This window comes from Sminthopsis crassicaudata, chromosome 3 (genome assembly GCF_048593235.1).
Source record: "Sminthopsis crassicaudata isolate SCR6 chromosome 3, ASM4859323v1, whole genome shotgun sequence".
In the NCBI taxonomy this organism is placed as follows: domain Eukaryota; kingdom Metazoa; phylum Chordata; class Mammalia; order Dasyuromorphia; family Dasyuridae; genus Sminthopsis; species Sminthopsis crassicaudata.
Window position 1 is genome coordinate 147,340,840 of NC_133619.1, and position 15,986 is coordinate 147,356,825.

At 36.2% G+C, this 15,986-nt stretch overlaps 1 protein-coding gene across 2 annotated transcripts in view; it reads right to left on the minus strand.

Annotated features, from left to right (window-relative positions):
* The window catches only part of DCT (dopachrome tautomerase), a 40,754-nt gene extending 32,780 nt beyond the window's left edge, over positions 1-7,974 (minus strand). The window contains exon 1 of one of the 2 annotated variants that reach the window (XM_074299356.1): positions 7,859-7,974. Coding sequence is in view for 1 of the 2 variants with exons in the window: in XM_074299355.1 (XP_074155456.1) it covers positions 2,470-2,779 (310 nt within the window). In the remaining variant the exon portion in view is untranslated. Of the gene's footprint in view, positions 1-2,469; positions 3,068-7,858 lie in introns of those variants that run through there. The other variant, XM_074299355.1, reaches the window with a different exon arrangement.
* Positions 7,975-15,986: the final 8,012 nt, after the last annotated feature.

The following is a 15,986-nucleotide window of genomic DNA, read 5'->3' on the forward strand; positions in this document are numbered from 1 at the left end:
CTCATTAGCTACAGCATAAAGATAAGATAATTGCTAATTAGAAATTTCCTTGTCATTGTGTCTCTTTCTTCACAGAGATGCTCATGCCTACCTCTCACCTCCAACTTTGGCAAACCTACACGTTAATCATATTGTTTATTACAAAAATTCTTAGCCTTTGCAATGTTGTTCCTCCCTACCTTTTTGAAAGTTAGAAATCATTACTCTAAAAGTTTATTAGTTGTAAGTACTTAACATTTAGTTAAATAATATTATTTGTGTCAGCATCCTTCATCTGTATCATAGGAACTGTAAGTTGTAATTAATTATTAATTAATGTGATGAAATGATGTGAGAAAAATAAAAGCTATGGAGAAATAAAAATAAACATTTAAATACTTTATTAATGTAAATAACACAGTGAACATTTAAAAGTAGATTAAGGATTGATACTTTTATTTTATTAGAAAATCAACAATATGACTGAGATTAATTCACACAAACAAAAATTTAATAAGCATCTTCCATGTGTAAGGCACTATGCTAGGCACTGAGAATAAATACTTAATTGCCCCTGCCCTCAAGGAGCTCACATTCCACTGAGAACTCCATGTACACAGGTCATTGAATAAAAGATAGCTTGAGACTTGAGTATCAGCAATTAGAAGGGTGAGGGAAATGACTATTATATAGACAGATTACAAAGGAGAAAGTAAACATTCATTTGGTGAAAACAAAATTAATCACATTCTTGAGCCAACTGCACAGTACTTATGACAATTTTCCAGTAATCCTTCTATACTCAAAAAAGCCAATTGCCCTAAGAACACCATCCAAGTGCTTTTCTTAAGTTAGCTCTTGTGTTCTATGTATTTCAAACGTAGTTCCGGCTTTTGTGTGTTTATCACTGTTGTACATAGGGAATGAAAACTGGAGGGGAGCTCTATTGAAGAGAACTTGAGAAGACTTGGAAAAGCCATAAGGATTTTTTAAATTCTAGAGTAAAGCTGGATGTCATATTGAAGGATAAACTGAAAGATAAGGCAGAGAGAAAGCAAGGACAATGGGAAAAAAATGTCAATTTCAAATCTAGAGTTGAACAACTCATATCTTAAATGACTCTCTATTCCAAACATCAATAAAAATGCTTATGGGACCACTACTCTTCTGGAAAAAATTAAACAGTTATGTAGCCATTAAACAGAGTTCTACTCACAGCCAGGTCCTATTGTCGATAGAGTACTGGGCTTGGAGTCAAATAGACATTTTATTAACTGTGTGACTCTGGGTATATCTCTAAATATCTATTAGCCTCAGTTTCCTTGTCTGTTAAATATAGATAGTAGCAATGCTTACCTGGAAGTGTTATTGTGAGGATCAAGTGAGGTAATATATGTAAAGCACCTTAAAAACCATAAAGTACTGTCTTAGTTATCTCATCATCATCATAATAGTATCATAATCATCACCACTAATGGGATAAGATCAATACCATAACAACTACTACCTTGTTGCCCATATTAAGCAGGTATCAAGAGATATTAAAAGGGAAGCAATTCCATTAGCAAGGAAATCACATGCAAATAACTTTTGTAAATCAGTGAAGAAATGGACATTTTGGTAAGATGCTTCTAAAAAAATTAGGGAAAAGCTCCACAGTCTTCATTACTTAACCCTTTTCTCTATAGAGTACAGGCAACATATAAATTAAATGAAGGTAAACTAAAACCATAATAAAGCTTTTGCTTAGTATTTTTACATAATTTTAAAATATTTTAGAAGCATATAGAAAAGCTGACGACAGAATTTAGAACATTTTGATTCTAGTCACTTCTGTTAATAATTAAGCTCCACTCCCTCCTCAACAAGTACAAACACATTTCCTAAGGAGAGAACCTTAGAAATCTTGAAGAGACTTGTACCTGACTTGTTGATGCTTTGTTTTTAGCACCTTCTTACAAACAAACCAATGATCATTTGGCAAGAGGTCAGAGTGCCCAATTTGCCCTATTTAACATTTATTTGGTAATAGCTGAAGTTTACATCTTTTTAAAGTGTGCAAAGAGCTTTACATGTATCTCCTTTGAGCTCCACAACAATCTTGTGAAGCATGTCCTATAGTAATTATTATCCCCATTTTGCAGAGGAAGAAACTGAGGATCAGATAAGTTAAATGACTCGCCTAAGGTGAAATTGCTAGCAAGTGCCAGCAAGTGACTTTTTGTCCATTGCACGGGGCTGCCTTCCTAAAACTTATTTGTTATAGAACAGAATCAGCCTGTCCATTGGTTTCACTACTAAAAATCCAAATACGCTTAGTTCTTCAAAACTGAGCCCCATGTTCTCTGATAATGATATCTTCTCCCTAATAAATTATTTTTCCAAATTAAAGATTCTCCCCTCCTCCCTGATTGTATCCAATCTGGGGAGATGGAGGAATACAGCAGACAGCAGCGATGATGGAAGATCTGACCCATTTGGGCCTCTCACCTGTACATTTGCATGTCCGGTTGAAGAATTTCCTAGGCCACTGCTCACGATCATCCTGATTCCGTAGCACATAGGGGCCACTCCAAGGCCTGGCATCTGTTAGCACCTCTGCACATTGTCCTCGGCTCTCTAGTATACCACATATATTGGCAGATTCCACACCCAAAGGTGGACAGCACTCTTTAGATACTAGATTTTCCACAGTCATACAGACCCGAGGAAACTGAGTCCAGCTCACAGAGAGGAGACAGGAGCCCAGACAAATGAGAATAACTGACCGTGGCAGGCCAGCCTGCTGCTGCTTGATCATTTCTCCAAATCAGGAGAAAATCTCTTTCTCACAGAATCTAAAAACTCAATTCCTCTCTCTCCCTTTAGCTTGACCTCCTTCTATCACTTTCTCTCTTCCTAGATTCTTTCCAGTTCTCTCACACTCCCCTTGTCTTTTTTTCTCTTTGCCTCCCCTCCTTTACAAGAGCACATGCAAAACCACAAGACACGCACGTGTGCACATGTTCACACACATATGCACACACACTGTTTTATGTGGCTTTAAGTGTGAAACAACCGAAATAATTTTGACTTAATTAGAAACTCCTCTAGCAGTTCAGTTTAATGAGGGCTGCACTTCTTACCATGTTAACCCCGTTAAAAATCAGACTCTGTTTAATTGAGCTAATTTACAAAGCGCTACAGTCATACTACTTATTATGCTGGTATTTCTACCATCTTCCCCCCCCCCTCCCTTTTTCTGCTCCTTGACTTTAATTATCTTGAACTCAGTTCAAAAAGCAAAAAGCGCGCTCTCTTCACTGGGGTGCTTTGCCAAGTCACCAGGACTTGTGGGGATTATGTAATGGCTGGGAGAAGCCCTCATTAGTGGGATTAACGTTATAGAAATCCTCATAGTGAGCACATGACACGGAGAGCACAGTGAAGTTAGTAAAGTTTCTGGCCCTGGTTCAAGGGGGTAAAAACATCTTCTTTATCTGCAACTCATGTGCTTCAGCCAAGCTGTGACCTCCAACTTCCTGGGGAGTCAATAGATGCAGTAAGCCCCACGTCAAAGGATGCTTAAGGGCAAGCATGCAAGCTAACTAAAATCTGTCCTTATGACTGCTTACTGACAGGCTCCAAAGATCATTACAGGGGGTCAGGCAGCTTCAGAAATAAAACAACATTTATTTAGGACTGCAGTACAAGGCTCTGCTTTGTTCAGTGATTAGCAATCCTTTTCCCTGCAGAATAATAGCATGCTATTCTCCTGATTGGCACACCTCCTCAGCAGATGATTTTTTTTTCTTTTATGTAAAATAGAATATCTTAATCTATCACTGGCAACTCAAAATTGTCCTTTTCGAAGTTATAATGAAGTCAGTGAGTGATGGAGAGTGACAGATACTGAAACATATTTTTTGATACTTTCATTTAAATAAGCAATCAAATATTATCAAAGCATCTGTCTAGACTCGTAATGGCCTCTCTCTGCTTCTGGGACATCTTCAGGATATTGAGAAAGCTGATAATCAGCAACTAGAATGTTCCACCTGCCAGAGAATTAGGAACAGTTCATCATAACTCCTCATATATCTCTCTGTAACAGCTGATATGTGGTCTTTTATACGTGTTCAGCATTTTCTGGAATCAGTGACTTTCCACCCACTACCTTTGCCAAAGATGCTCTCCCTCCATCTTCACCTGACACTTACCCATGCATTAAACAGCAACTCAAAAGTTGTCTTCTCTAAAGCTGACCCTGATTCTCATTCACTTTTCCCCCCTACATGCACATGTACACACACACACACACCAAACTAGAAATGACTCTTCCTTGGACTTTGTCTAGTATTTTCTTTTAATTCCTCATGCACATATCATGGTAGCATAGCAAGAAAGTAACAGGTTGGGTAAAGAAGGTGTGCCTGCTATGTAGGAAAGGATCTATTGGCTCAGAAATAGAGGCAATTAAAATCATGAAAGGAAAGAGATGTAGACACTTCCTCACAGTTTGATAATGGTACTGGATAAGGCATGGAAAACTAAATGTATATGTTGAATCGGAATTCTGATTCTATGATTAACTCCTTTTGCATCTTTAAGCAAAATCACTTCATCTCTCTGAGATTCAGTTTCCTCTTCCATAGGCAACTGAAACATAGAACTCTAATATTTTGATATAGCTTCATTTATTTGGTTTATTTACAGAAATGCATATATAATTCCGTTAGGGTTTATGGAGTGGCCATCCCCACATTTCACACCTCTTACCTTTAGACATCATCATATTCTCACATTAACAGAGCCAATTTCCCAGAAAAGGACTACTACCACATTCTTATAACTTAATTTTTTTGAGTCTTATGAGTAAACCTGTTGATGGTAATATTGCATACTCCCTACTTATCAGTCTAGCTCCTTAGCCTCTGCAGATGTGTTTCTATTTATACAAGTAGCCACTCACAATAATGACACTTTAAATCTTATAAATAACCATTTTCTTAATAAAGCAAAAGAAATAACAAAATCATAAGTACTCATATATTAAAGCAAGTGTCCACATGACGTAGGTCATACTTTCCCACCAACAGTATCTTTGGGGAAAGAGTGGGCATACACTTAAAGGAACTTAGCAGAAAAGCATGTAAATGAGGAAAAGCCATAACTCATAACACTGGGCTGTAAGCTTTGATTATATTGGTATATTCACAAAAGTACTTCTTTGCTATTCTGTCATGTGATTCCTATCTTTTATATACCTTAAAATCAAAGATTTACTCAGTCTCTGTGGCTTGCCTTTTACTCTAAAGGTAATAATCCTCCCTGCCCAATCTTCCATCTAAAGTCAATAGACTTTATTTTATTGTATCTCAGTCTTCAAAAAGTTATATGAGTAAACTTTTTTAGTTTTATCATTTTAGTAATAAAATAATTATGTGCAACTGAGCTGAAAAAACCTAATATCCTATCAATCTTAAGTTATCAACATGCCCTTCCATCTCAATTTGTGTTCTTGACACTGCTTGTTTGTTATTACTTATTTCTGGGTTTTTATAAAAAAAAATTCTTTCTCTGTTATTTTAACACTCCAAACTATTTACATAAAACTAAGCATCATGTTACATCATTCATGAGATGATTTAAGTCTTTATATTTATTCTATCTGAAACTGATCCAATCTCATCTGAAAGCAATGGCTCTTAATATATGAAATTTATCCATTGTTATTGAACCAAAGTTTTGGGTTTTTCCTCACTTCTTTCAAGTATCAACATGTTTATTTACAGTAGTGTCAAATATATTTTAACAGTTAGCTTTTTTTTTGTTTTCTTTACACAACAGTACTTTTCTGCTTCATTTTTCTGGTCCTAAAGTGTTCCATATGAAAAGGTCCTTAAAGGAGTAATCATCTACACAAAGCACTGAAATGGAGATATTAGCAGAAGAGGAAGTCAAGGCAGAAAAAGAGCAGTCATCAGATTTTTTAAAATAAAGAAATAAGGGACATAGTCCCTTATTTTTTATTTATTAATTATTATTATTAATTTAATTAATATTAAATTAAATTATATAATATATTATATAATATAAAATATTTTAAAATTAATTGATTAATTAATGTTATTAATTATTTGTTATTAAAATAAAGAAATAAGGGTACAGGTGTACTGGTTTTCCTAATACTTGATTCTAATCTGTACATGCATTAGGTACCTTAAAGCACTAACTTTTCCCAATAAAGATGAGTACTTAAGGACATTAAGTCCTGACCCAGAGACTAGACCCCATGAGACTTCAGTGAGAATAATGAAGAGAACTTTTTTCATGGGCAGGGAAGCAAGCAGCAGAGGACCCCAACAAGACCAAAGTATTTCACATCTCCACATAGTAAAATAACAGTTGTGAGTGTGGATCATTTTATCTTGGCTGCATATGGGCAACAGGACATTTGTGATAAGATACTGATTTCTCATATTCCTTTGATCAAGAAGAAATTGTGACTTAAGGAGACATGGGTGCCAACCCAAACTCTGTTTTCCTACTTTTGAGGAATTTGAACCAGGGACATGACTAAAATGTTGGTCCCCATTTTTTGCTTTCTATTCACTGTGCTTTTATCCAACCTTCTGACTCCTGCCTGTACATTTAAGTAAAAATAGACGTCTAACTAATTCTCATTTTCCAGATAACAAGTATAATATGATGATCTTTGAGGTTCCTTCAAAGCAGTAATATTTTATGACTCTAATTCTTCTATTCTCCAGAAAGACCACCTTCTGACTCCTGCCTGTACATTTAAGTAAAAATAGACAATTTGAGGCTTTCCAGCAGATATGAAATTGGTGCTTTATGACATTGAAGATGTAGAGTAAGAGACTAGGAAAGAAAGGAACAGAACCAGGCAAGTGTCTGCTATGATGCAGAATGATATGTCTATGAATGGAGATTTGGGAACATTTCTCTTGCCTGGACCATTGTGATCCACTGATTAGATTACCATGTTGAGGCCTGATGTCAAAAAAATCTTCCTAACACTTAAAGCTGGCCATACCTGAAATGGGTTAGTCTGAGATTTGGTGAGATCACTCTCCCCTAAAAGTTTTCAAACAAAGGCTATAGGATCACTTGATGGGTATTTTGCCTGGCATAATCTGAATTTTATGAAAAATATTCTCAGGAGGAAATATAAAATCTTGTTTTTATAGAACTACAATGAACTACAATAAATGGGCAGGGAAGAATTCCAACTTAGTATAAGAAAAAAATTCTTAACTAAATAGATTTTTTTTGGCAGAATCTGAATGCCCATTTGTCCATTATAATTTAGGAGGAATTGATGTTTCAGAAAAATTTGGGGATCAATTCAATTTAACAAACATCATGGTATGTACTATGTGTTAGACAATGAGTTAGGTACTAACGATACAAAAACCCCCAGAAGCTTGTATTCTTCTAGAGGATGATTTTTGGTCCCTTCCAGCTAATGGGATTCTAAAATTCTATGAATCCTTTTCATAAGAGAGAAGATATGAGTGGAAGCTGCAAGTAGGTGGTCAAAATCATCCCAAGGAATCATTTTTAGATAAGTCAAAACTTAAAGGGAAATCACAGAAGAAAAGCAGGAAACTTAGAAGAAATCTGGAATGTCTAAATTAAGCCAAGGACATCTAAGTCAGAATACATGACTGTAATTAAGTGTCAACGTCATTAAAAACAGAGAAACAATAAGTAGTATATTATCAAATGATGGATGTGCTTGGAGTTAGGAAGAAGCAGGTCCCAGTTCTCTCTCTAATACATAATATCCAGGCAATAGACATCATTTAACCTCCTCAATCCTCAGGCTACTCTAAGACCATAAATTATAAAGAAATGAATGAATGAAACTTACTTCTTAAGTGCTCACTAAGTGCTAAGCCGTGAGGAAGCAAATAGAAAAGTTAGTCCTTGCTCCTGTCTTTTCTCTGAGGTAATGGATGAGCTGCAACCAGGATCCATAATTTGTTGGGTGCTACCACTCCTGGGGCTTATTTGTTTATCTGCTTGTTGATAGTAACTGGTTAGCAATTGGTACTACTGGTGATGAGGATAGTAAACCTCTTGTCCACAATGATTCCTCTCTCCTTAATGATGATTGTGAGGGTCTAGGTAAGAACCATGTCTGGTGATTTGGGGAACAATGCTATTGCCACGGCTCTTAGATTCAGGACCCTGAGCTGTCTCCAAGATGTCTGAGGGGACATGAGAGTCAAGGTGGAGGTAGTGATGATTTGACTTCCCTTTGCACAAGCTGCCTCCTGTCACTTCCTCCAGGTGATTGGATGCTTTGGCTTAGCTACCTTGTTCTTGACTAACACAAATTGATATAAATCAACTCAAAGAGTGTCTACACACAAAATTCTGTTCACCAGTGAAATTATATATAAGGACCAAAAAAAAAAAAAATGGAGCATTATTCTTCTTACAGAACAGAAATAGGGCTAGCATTTAGGGGGAAGAGAAAAGTAGGGAACCAAATTAAGCATTTGAATAATATGATAAATCACTTAGTGCTATCCCTGATTGTCAACTCAGAGAACATATATACACCTTTATTTTGCTATTCAGCAAGTTACCTTATTCCTTTTTCACCATCTCTTAATATGAAAATCCTCCTCTTTGTTTTGCCCCCTGCTGGACTTCTCTGACTGATGTTCTTTGATCTATTCCCCGCTACCACATCATGGGAAAAGGAGATTATTTTTTTTCCACATCCACAAATTGTTTTCCAAATGCTCGGCATCTATCCAGATAAGAATTTTGCTTTCAACATTTAAGAGTATTTATTTCCTTGGTGGTATGAATTGTTCTTCAGAGGAATCTAGTGTTTATAATGTGCTGTGTGGCTTCAATTATTTCAATAGTGTCATTTTTATTTTCCTTTGGCATGAATTTTTGACAGTCCATCCTTAAGCCTTCTTATACAACCAGATAAACATCAAACACATTTTTCAAAATTTCAGATTCATGTCACTTTTATCCTCATTATCTCTGTTTTGTGGGTGAGCATTTTAGGCCAGCTCTGCTGCTACTATGCCTTCTGGTTCTAAATTTTCAATCTCTTGTTTTCTTCATGCTGACAAATTCAGTTGAGTCTTATAGACTTTTCAAAAATTTTACAATAATTGAATGGCACATGCAGGGTAAATACATTCTCCCCTTCCCCCTTCTCTTGAAAGAAAAAGACATGATCTGAGTAGAATAACTGAATATTAGAGGTAAATGAGACCTTAATGGTCTCTTAATTCATCTACCTTACTTTATAGTTAAGAAAACCAAAATACAGGTAGGTCAAATCACTGCTGAAGGTCACATAGGTAATAAGTGAGAGAGCAGGGATTTGAATCCAGGCCCTCCAAATCTACATACATTCTTTTTCTAATACATTGTATTTCTTCTCCCATATACATAGTAGCAGCACAGTTTTATATGGGAACAGAGGAATCAATTCTCTTTCTGCTCCTCTCTGAACCAAACAAACAAATACAACCTGAACAACTAAAAGAAGTTGCATATTTTCAAGGAAAATATGATAATCAATGTGACAGTGGAAAGACAGTTGGCCTGGGATCCAGGAAGAGGTGGATTTGAAGTCCTACCAGTAACACCTTCTGATTGAGTGACCATGAGCAAGCTGAAATCTCTGATTTAAATTGCAACAGAGCAATTGCAGGGGAATGGAGTTCTCAAGCAACAAACATTTATTTAAGTACTATATGTAAGAATACAAATACTGGCATAAAGAAATATAGTGTCTGCTCTTAAGGAGCTTACATTCTAGTGAAGGAAGACAATACATGGAAATTATCTGAAAGGAATGATACCTGACTAGCTTCTTATCTTCCTTAAGTTCTTGGAGGAACCATCTAATGAAAGAGAGAGACCCCAAGATAGGAAACAAAGAGAGAGAGGATCAAGTTTCTGGGGCTTAGTAGAGGAATCCAGAATGAAGCCTGAGGGAGTTTCCTCATTTAAGGAACTCTATGTCAATTAAATCACAGACCTAATCCCTATCTTCCTGAAAAAGATAGCAAACTGGTGCTTAAAGTTTCATAATAGAATAGAAAAGAGCCATTGGTGATGCTCAGAGTACACCCCTAAATTTTAAAGTGAATTTTCTATAAAGCAACAATATTCTTTTCATTTAAAACAAACATAACCTTGCTGTCAATAGCAGACTCAGAAAATTATCCTTTCCTGATTAAGCAACTGGTCTTGAAAAAGGGACCCTGAATTTCTAAAAATCCTTGAAGTAGAAAATCTCTTTCAACTCTGCCTCAGTGAGGGACCCCACCCAAGGGACAAACAGTTTCATTCTGTTATCTAGATGGGGTCGGTTCAGTCCTGAAACTCATTGAATTCTATTCAAATTCCAGCCCAAGCTGAAACCCAGCTTGTAGAACTCCACCCACTAGCCCCCTTCAGCTTGTAGCCAAAGCTCCTATTATAAAAGAGCCAACCTTGGCAGAGGTTCCAAACATGCCAGGCTATGCCATGCTATGCCAAAGAGCCTCTGCCCACTGGATAATATTCTTTTCCAGTGCCATCCTCTCTTTACCCTCACCTATTTCCCTAACCAGATTTTATGCCTCTCTGTCAGGATTTCTAACCATACTTGCCAATTTCTATAATAAACCTCTTTTATCAATCTAGGTTTTTGGGTTTGTAAATTCCTTTACAGAGAATCTCTGCGCTGCCAGAAGGGAGTTCCCCAAACTCCTGCTCCATTTGGTTCCCTGACCCCTGAACATGCCACTAGACCTTATCATTTAACTCCCTGACAACCAGAAACCCTAATCTCATTTTGGTTCCCTAAATCTAGACCTTATCATTTGATTCCCTACTAAAGGGAACCCCAAAACCTAAACATCATTAGCCTGACCCAGAAAAATCTTTAGGCTTTTTTCCTGAAGTGCTTTGGGGTTGCTCTACTCTTGAATCTCTACAGACAGGAAGACTTGAAAGAGGTTATGATTGAATTATATCTTAAGTCAAAGTCAGGCTGCCTCTGCAGCAGATCTGTTCTACCAGATCACATCTGATAATAAAGGAGTTTCCATTGCTGTTGTTTCATAGAAACCCATCAGTTTGCAAGTGGTTCTCACTTGCAAAGTGAGATTAGTCTGAATAAAGAAAGAATAGAGGGAAAGTTTTCTCCAGGTCATCCTCAAATATTTTTGACATGGACCTGAACCCTCTGTTATATTAAAAAAAAAAAAAAAAAGAGCTGATTTGGGTTCTCCTTTTCCTGCTAGTCATAAATATATATGATTGTTTTCCTCTTTCTTCACAACTTTTGTGCAATTTTAATTCAAATCAGTAGAGACTAGTACCCTTTTAGTGTCCCTCTATGGCTGGGATTTAAACAGCAAGAGGAACTTGGATGGAACCGAAATCACATCTTCATTTCTCTAACTTCTAACTGCAATTGAACATTTCCATCAATTATTTTAAATTATTATTCTGAGAAGAGGTCCGTAAATTTCACTAGATTTCCAAAGGGGTCCATGGCACACACACACACACACACACACACACACACGCACACACACACACAAAAGGTTAAGAATTCCTAGTCTATGTCAAAGAAATTGCTTCATAAGCAATCCCATTTTAATGACCTTATTTATTTAACCTTATCATTTTCAGGTTTGCCAAGAAAATCCCATGGAAATAATGGTCCATATAGATCAGGGAGAGTCAGACTTTGACTGAACCACAACAGTCACCTTCAGGGGTGTAAACTAAGAATGAGATGTTTTTTTCAGTTGTGTAGATGTTTTACTTTTTGTCTGCTATTTGCTAGTTTGCTTTTTAATGCTTTGTTTATTTTTGAATATATACAAGTGAAAAGTATAATACAATAATCATCAAAAAGCACTTTCTAAGCATCTATTAAGTTCCAGGCATTGTTATAGATGGTGAGGATACTTAAATATAGAATGAAACAATCATTATCCTCCTGGGAAATTATATTCTAGTAAAGTAAAATATATTTTCTAAAAGATCTTTATTTATTTTTCCTCCTTATCGATTACTCTAACAATTCTTGCTGAATTATTTTATTTTGTCTTCTTTTTAATGGTGTGCTTTATTCCTTTCTATGAAAACTATTTCTTTCTAATGACAGTTTTGAATTATCATCTGAATATCACAACTGTGGGTGTTTTTATTTCTTATAGCCTTATAAGACTTCAGTTATCATCTCTCTGATGAAGGAATAATTTTTTTCTGAGTTTGAATGAAATTTTGAATTTTCAGGCACTAAGCAAAATAAAAACATCATACAACCAATGTTTTAAATAGATTTTTATTGCTATTTAACAGACCTTGTCCTCAAGAAGTTTATATTCCAATGGGAGAGACAATGTGTAAATAACTAGATAGATACAAGAAATGTACTGAATAAAGAGAAGACACTAACTAGCAGGTAGGGAGACTTGGAAAGATCTCCTGAAGACGATAAGATTTAAGGTGAGTTCTAATAGAAACCAAGTGAGAAGGCACAGCATTCTGGATATGGGAAACAGTTAATACAAAGGCCAGACAGAGCTAGGGAAGGAGTGTTCTATTTACAGAATTATAATTAGATCAATCATCAAATAAAATATATTAATACAAATATTGTACTCTGTAATTTTTGACTCACCTGCCAGAAATAATTTGATTTAGTATAATATTCATCTATATTCGAGTCATTTCTAGCAGATAAGAAAGAAAAAGAATGAGTTTGAGAATTGAAGTGAGATGAAATGAGATGAAAAAAAGTACTGGTAACTTTTGTAGGAATCTTGAACAAGATGGAGATCATAATATATAAAAGTATAGTTTAGTTTAGCATTCTAGTATTGTGGAACAACCTAGTCACCTGGACCTCTCGCCTCATTCCTAGAGTAAACATAAAGACTTCCTCACTTTCATCAATCCTTTCTCAATGGATAAAGGTAGGTCCTAAAATGTAGGAGTTGAGCAAAGAGGAAATGGCTCTAAGATGGGTAAATTCAGAATGGAATGAGGAAGGCAACAGTGTAAAATAATAGTTATTTTCCTTAAAATATTGGGTACCATTTCCCAAAGAAAAGTCATTTTCCCCCTTTAACCTATCACCTATCTTTTTAAGAGGCTTTATCCTAGAGTATAGAAATGGCTTTAGAATAAAATGTTATTTCTTAATATTTTCAGTTTTACTAAAAAAGGAATTTTTAATATATTTCCACACAGGCTGACAGGATAGTAGATTAGATAGTAGATAGAAGATTAGAGAGGCAGAAAGAAACTAGCCTCCAACAAGTTTTAAATGCCGAATAAAGGGTTGTACTTTTGTTCCTGAAGGTAATAGGGAATCATGTTCATGATATTAGTAAAGTTTTAAAGAGTAAAGTTTTTAGGAGACCTATATTCTAATTCTAGTTCCTAATTCAGTTAGCATTCCATAGGACTTAAGCTTTACCCACATTTCTTCCATTTTTGTCAAGGACATAGGTCTTTTCTCAGTCTCTCAGGTTCCTAACTTGAGTATTATTCTCTGCCTCCCATTCTCCATGCTACATATCCATTTAGATGTCAAACTTTATGCCTTTTACTACCATATCTTCCACATATTCTCTTCTTATAAGGTCATATTTGTACACTAATTACCTGTTTCTGGACTATTTTTAATTGTTCTCCCTTCCTTAATTCTCTCTGCACTTCAATTCATTCTCCACAGTTTCCAAAATTATTTTCATCAGGTATATATATATGACAATATCACTTCCCTATTCTGTAAACTCATATGGTTCTCTATTGACTTTAGATTCAAAGGTAAATTTCTCTGTGAAGCTTATAAATAAATCCCTTTAGAACTTGGCCTCAACCTATCTTTCTCAGACTCATTGTAGATAATGCTTCCTTCTGTATTCTGCTTTTTTGTATTTTAAGAGTAAGTCCATTTGTGCTCACTCATGTGGATCATTATATGGATCATTATTCTTTTCTGTGCCCTACAACCATCAGTACAGCTGTATAGCATTCCAATAGTCACAGATGGGTAGGAAGAGTACTGATGCATAAGAACTGCCCATGGGCCTTAAAACCTTGATCACGCAAATTAAACTGATTCCTCATGGCAAATTCATACACAGTTTTTGCAAAGTTGATCTCTGTGTCTGACCATAACTTCAATTTCCTAGTCATACTTGCTATAAACTAGTCTTTACTTTCTTCAAGATGGAGCCTAGTAAAATTTCACTTCCTATTTTCTATTCCTTAGCCCCATCTTTTAAACAGGAAGAGAGATCGTGTTTTTTAAAATCTAAAATTCCCACACTGATTACTAAGGGCTTCACTTGGCCCACTATTTCAGGTGGGCTCCATACAAGCATCACTTCATTCCCCTACCATTTTCTTTTTTTTTTTTTTTTTTTTTTTTTTTAGTTTTCCTCAATGATTTCTTATATATATATATATATATATATATATATATATATATATATATATATATATTATAATATTATCCCTTGTATTCATTTTTCCAAATTACCCCCCCTCCCTCTATTCCCTCCCCCCGACGACAGGCAATGCCATACATTTTACATGTGTTACAATATAGTCTAGGTACAATACATGTGTGCGAATATCATTTTCTTGTTGCACAATAAACATTAGAATCCGAAGGTACATGCAACCTGGGCAGACAGATATTAGTGCTAACAATTTTCATTCCCCTCCCAGTGTTTCTTCTCTGGATGCAGCTACCCCTGTCCATCATTGATCAACTGGAAGTGAGTTGGATCTTCTTTATGTTGAAGATTTCCACTTCCATCAGAATACATCCCCATACAGTATTGTTGTTGAAGTGTACAGTGATCTTCTGGTTCTGCTCATTTCACTCAGCATCAGTCGATCTAAGTCTCTCCAGGCCTCTCTATATTCCTCCTGCTGGTCATTTCTTACCGAGCAATAATATTCCATAACCTTCATATACCACAATTTACCCAACCATTCTCCAACGGATGGACATCCATTCATCTTCCAGTTTCTCCCTACCATTTTCTTAACACCTGCCTTACCAAACACATACCTCTTCCCTTTTTTCAATGTTGAAAGCATAATCAAATCAGTTCTGCCATTGGTCTTAGACAGAATATGTCAAGTTACACCTCTATGGTGCTACTCACTATCTCTATAATTTTCCAAATAAATGTAACTCCTATTCCGAAGCCTGTTGATATAGGATTCTCTCCTTATTAGTGAGGATGAATGCCTTGTCTTTAGTGAAGGGGTAGAACTGGTGAGAGGTAAGAAAGCTTCAGTTCTCAACCAATGCACTTTAGCCATCTTTAAAAACCATTCCTTTGGGGGATTATTCCCATCAAACACCAGTCCCCTTTGGGATTTATCAGGCTTCAAGCGGAGCATCTTTGGATGCTTCTGGATCCCAGCTTTAAGAAAGAAGGTAGAAGAGGCTAATCCTCACTTTAACTTGCTGAAAGAGAAAATTCTGGGAAGACATAAGTGGGCTGACAGCCTCTATCATGTCCCTATTCCTAGTCTGCTTACATAAAAAAAAATTGTAGGGTGTTTCCCTTTGGATATGATCCAGGACTCTCTGTCTCTCTGTTTCTCTCTGTGTCTCTGTCTCTCTCACTATTTCTCTCTCCCTGTCTCTCTTACTCTGTCTCTACCTCTGTCTATTTTTGACTCTGTCTCTCTGTATGCCTGCCTGCCTCTCTGTCTCTGTTTGTCTGTCTCTGTCTCTCTCTGTATCTTCTTTGTCTTTATCTGTCTGTCTGTCTCTGTCTCTCTCACTGTTTCTTTCTCTCTTTCTGTCCCTGTCTCTGTCTCTCTGTCTCTCTGACTCTCTCTGTCTCTCTCTGTCTCTCTCTCTCTGTCTCTCTCCCTCCCTCCCTCCCTCCCTCCCTCTCTCTGTCACTCTCTCTGTCTCTCTCTCTCTGTCTCTCTCCCTCCCTCCCTCCCTCCCTCTCTCTGTCTCTGTCTCT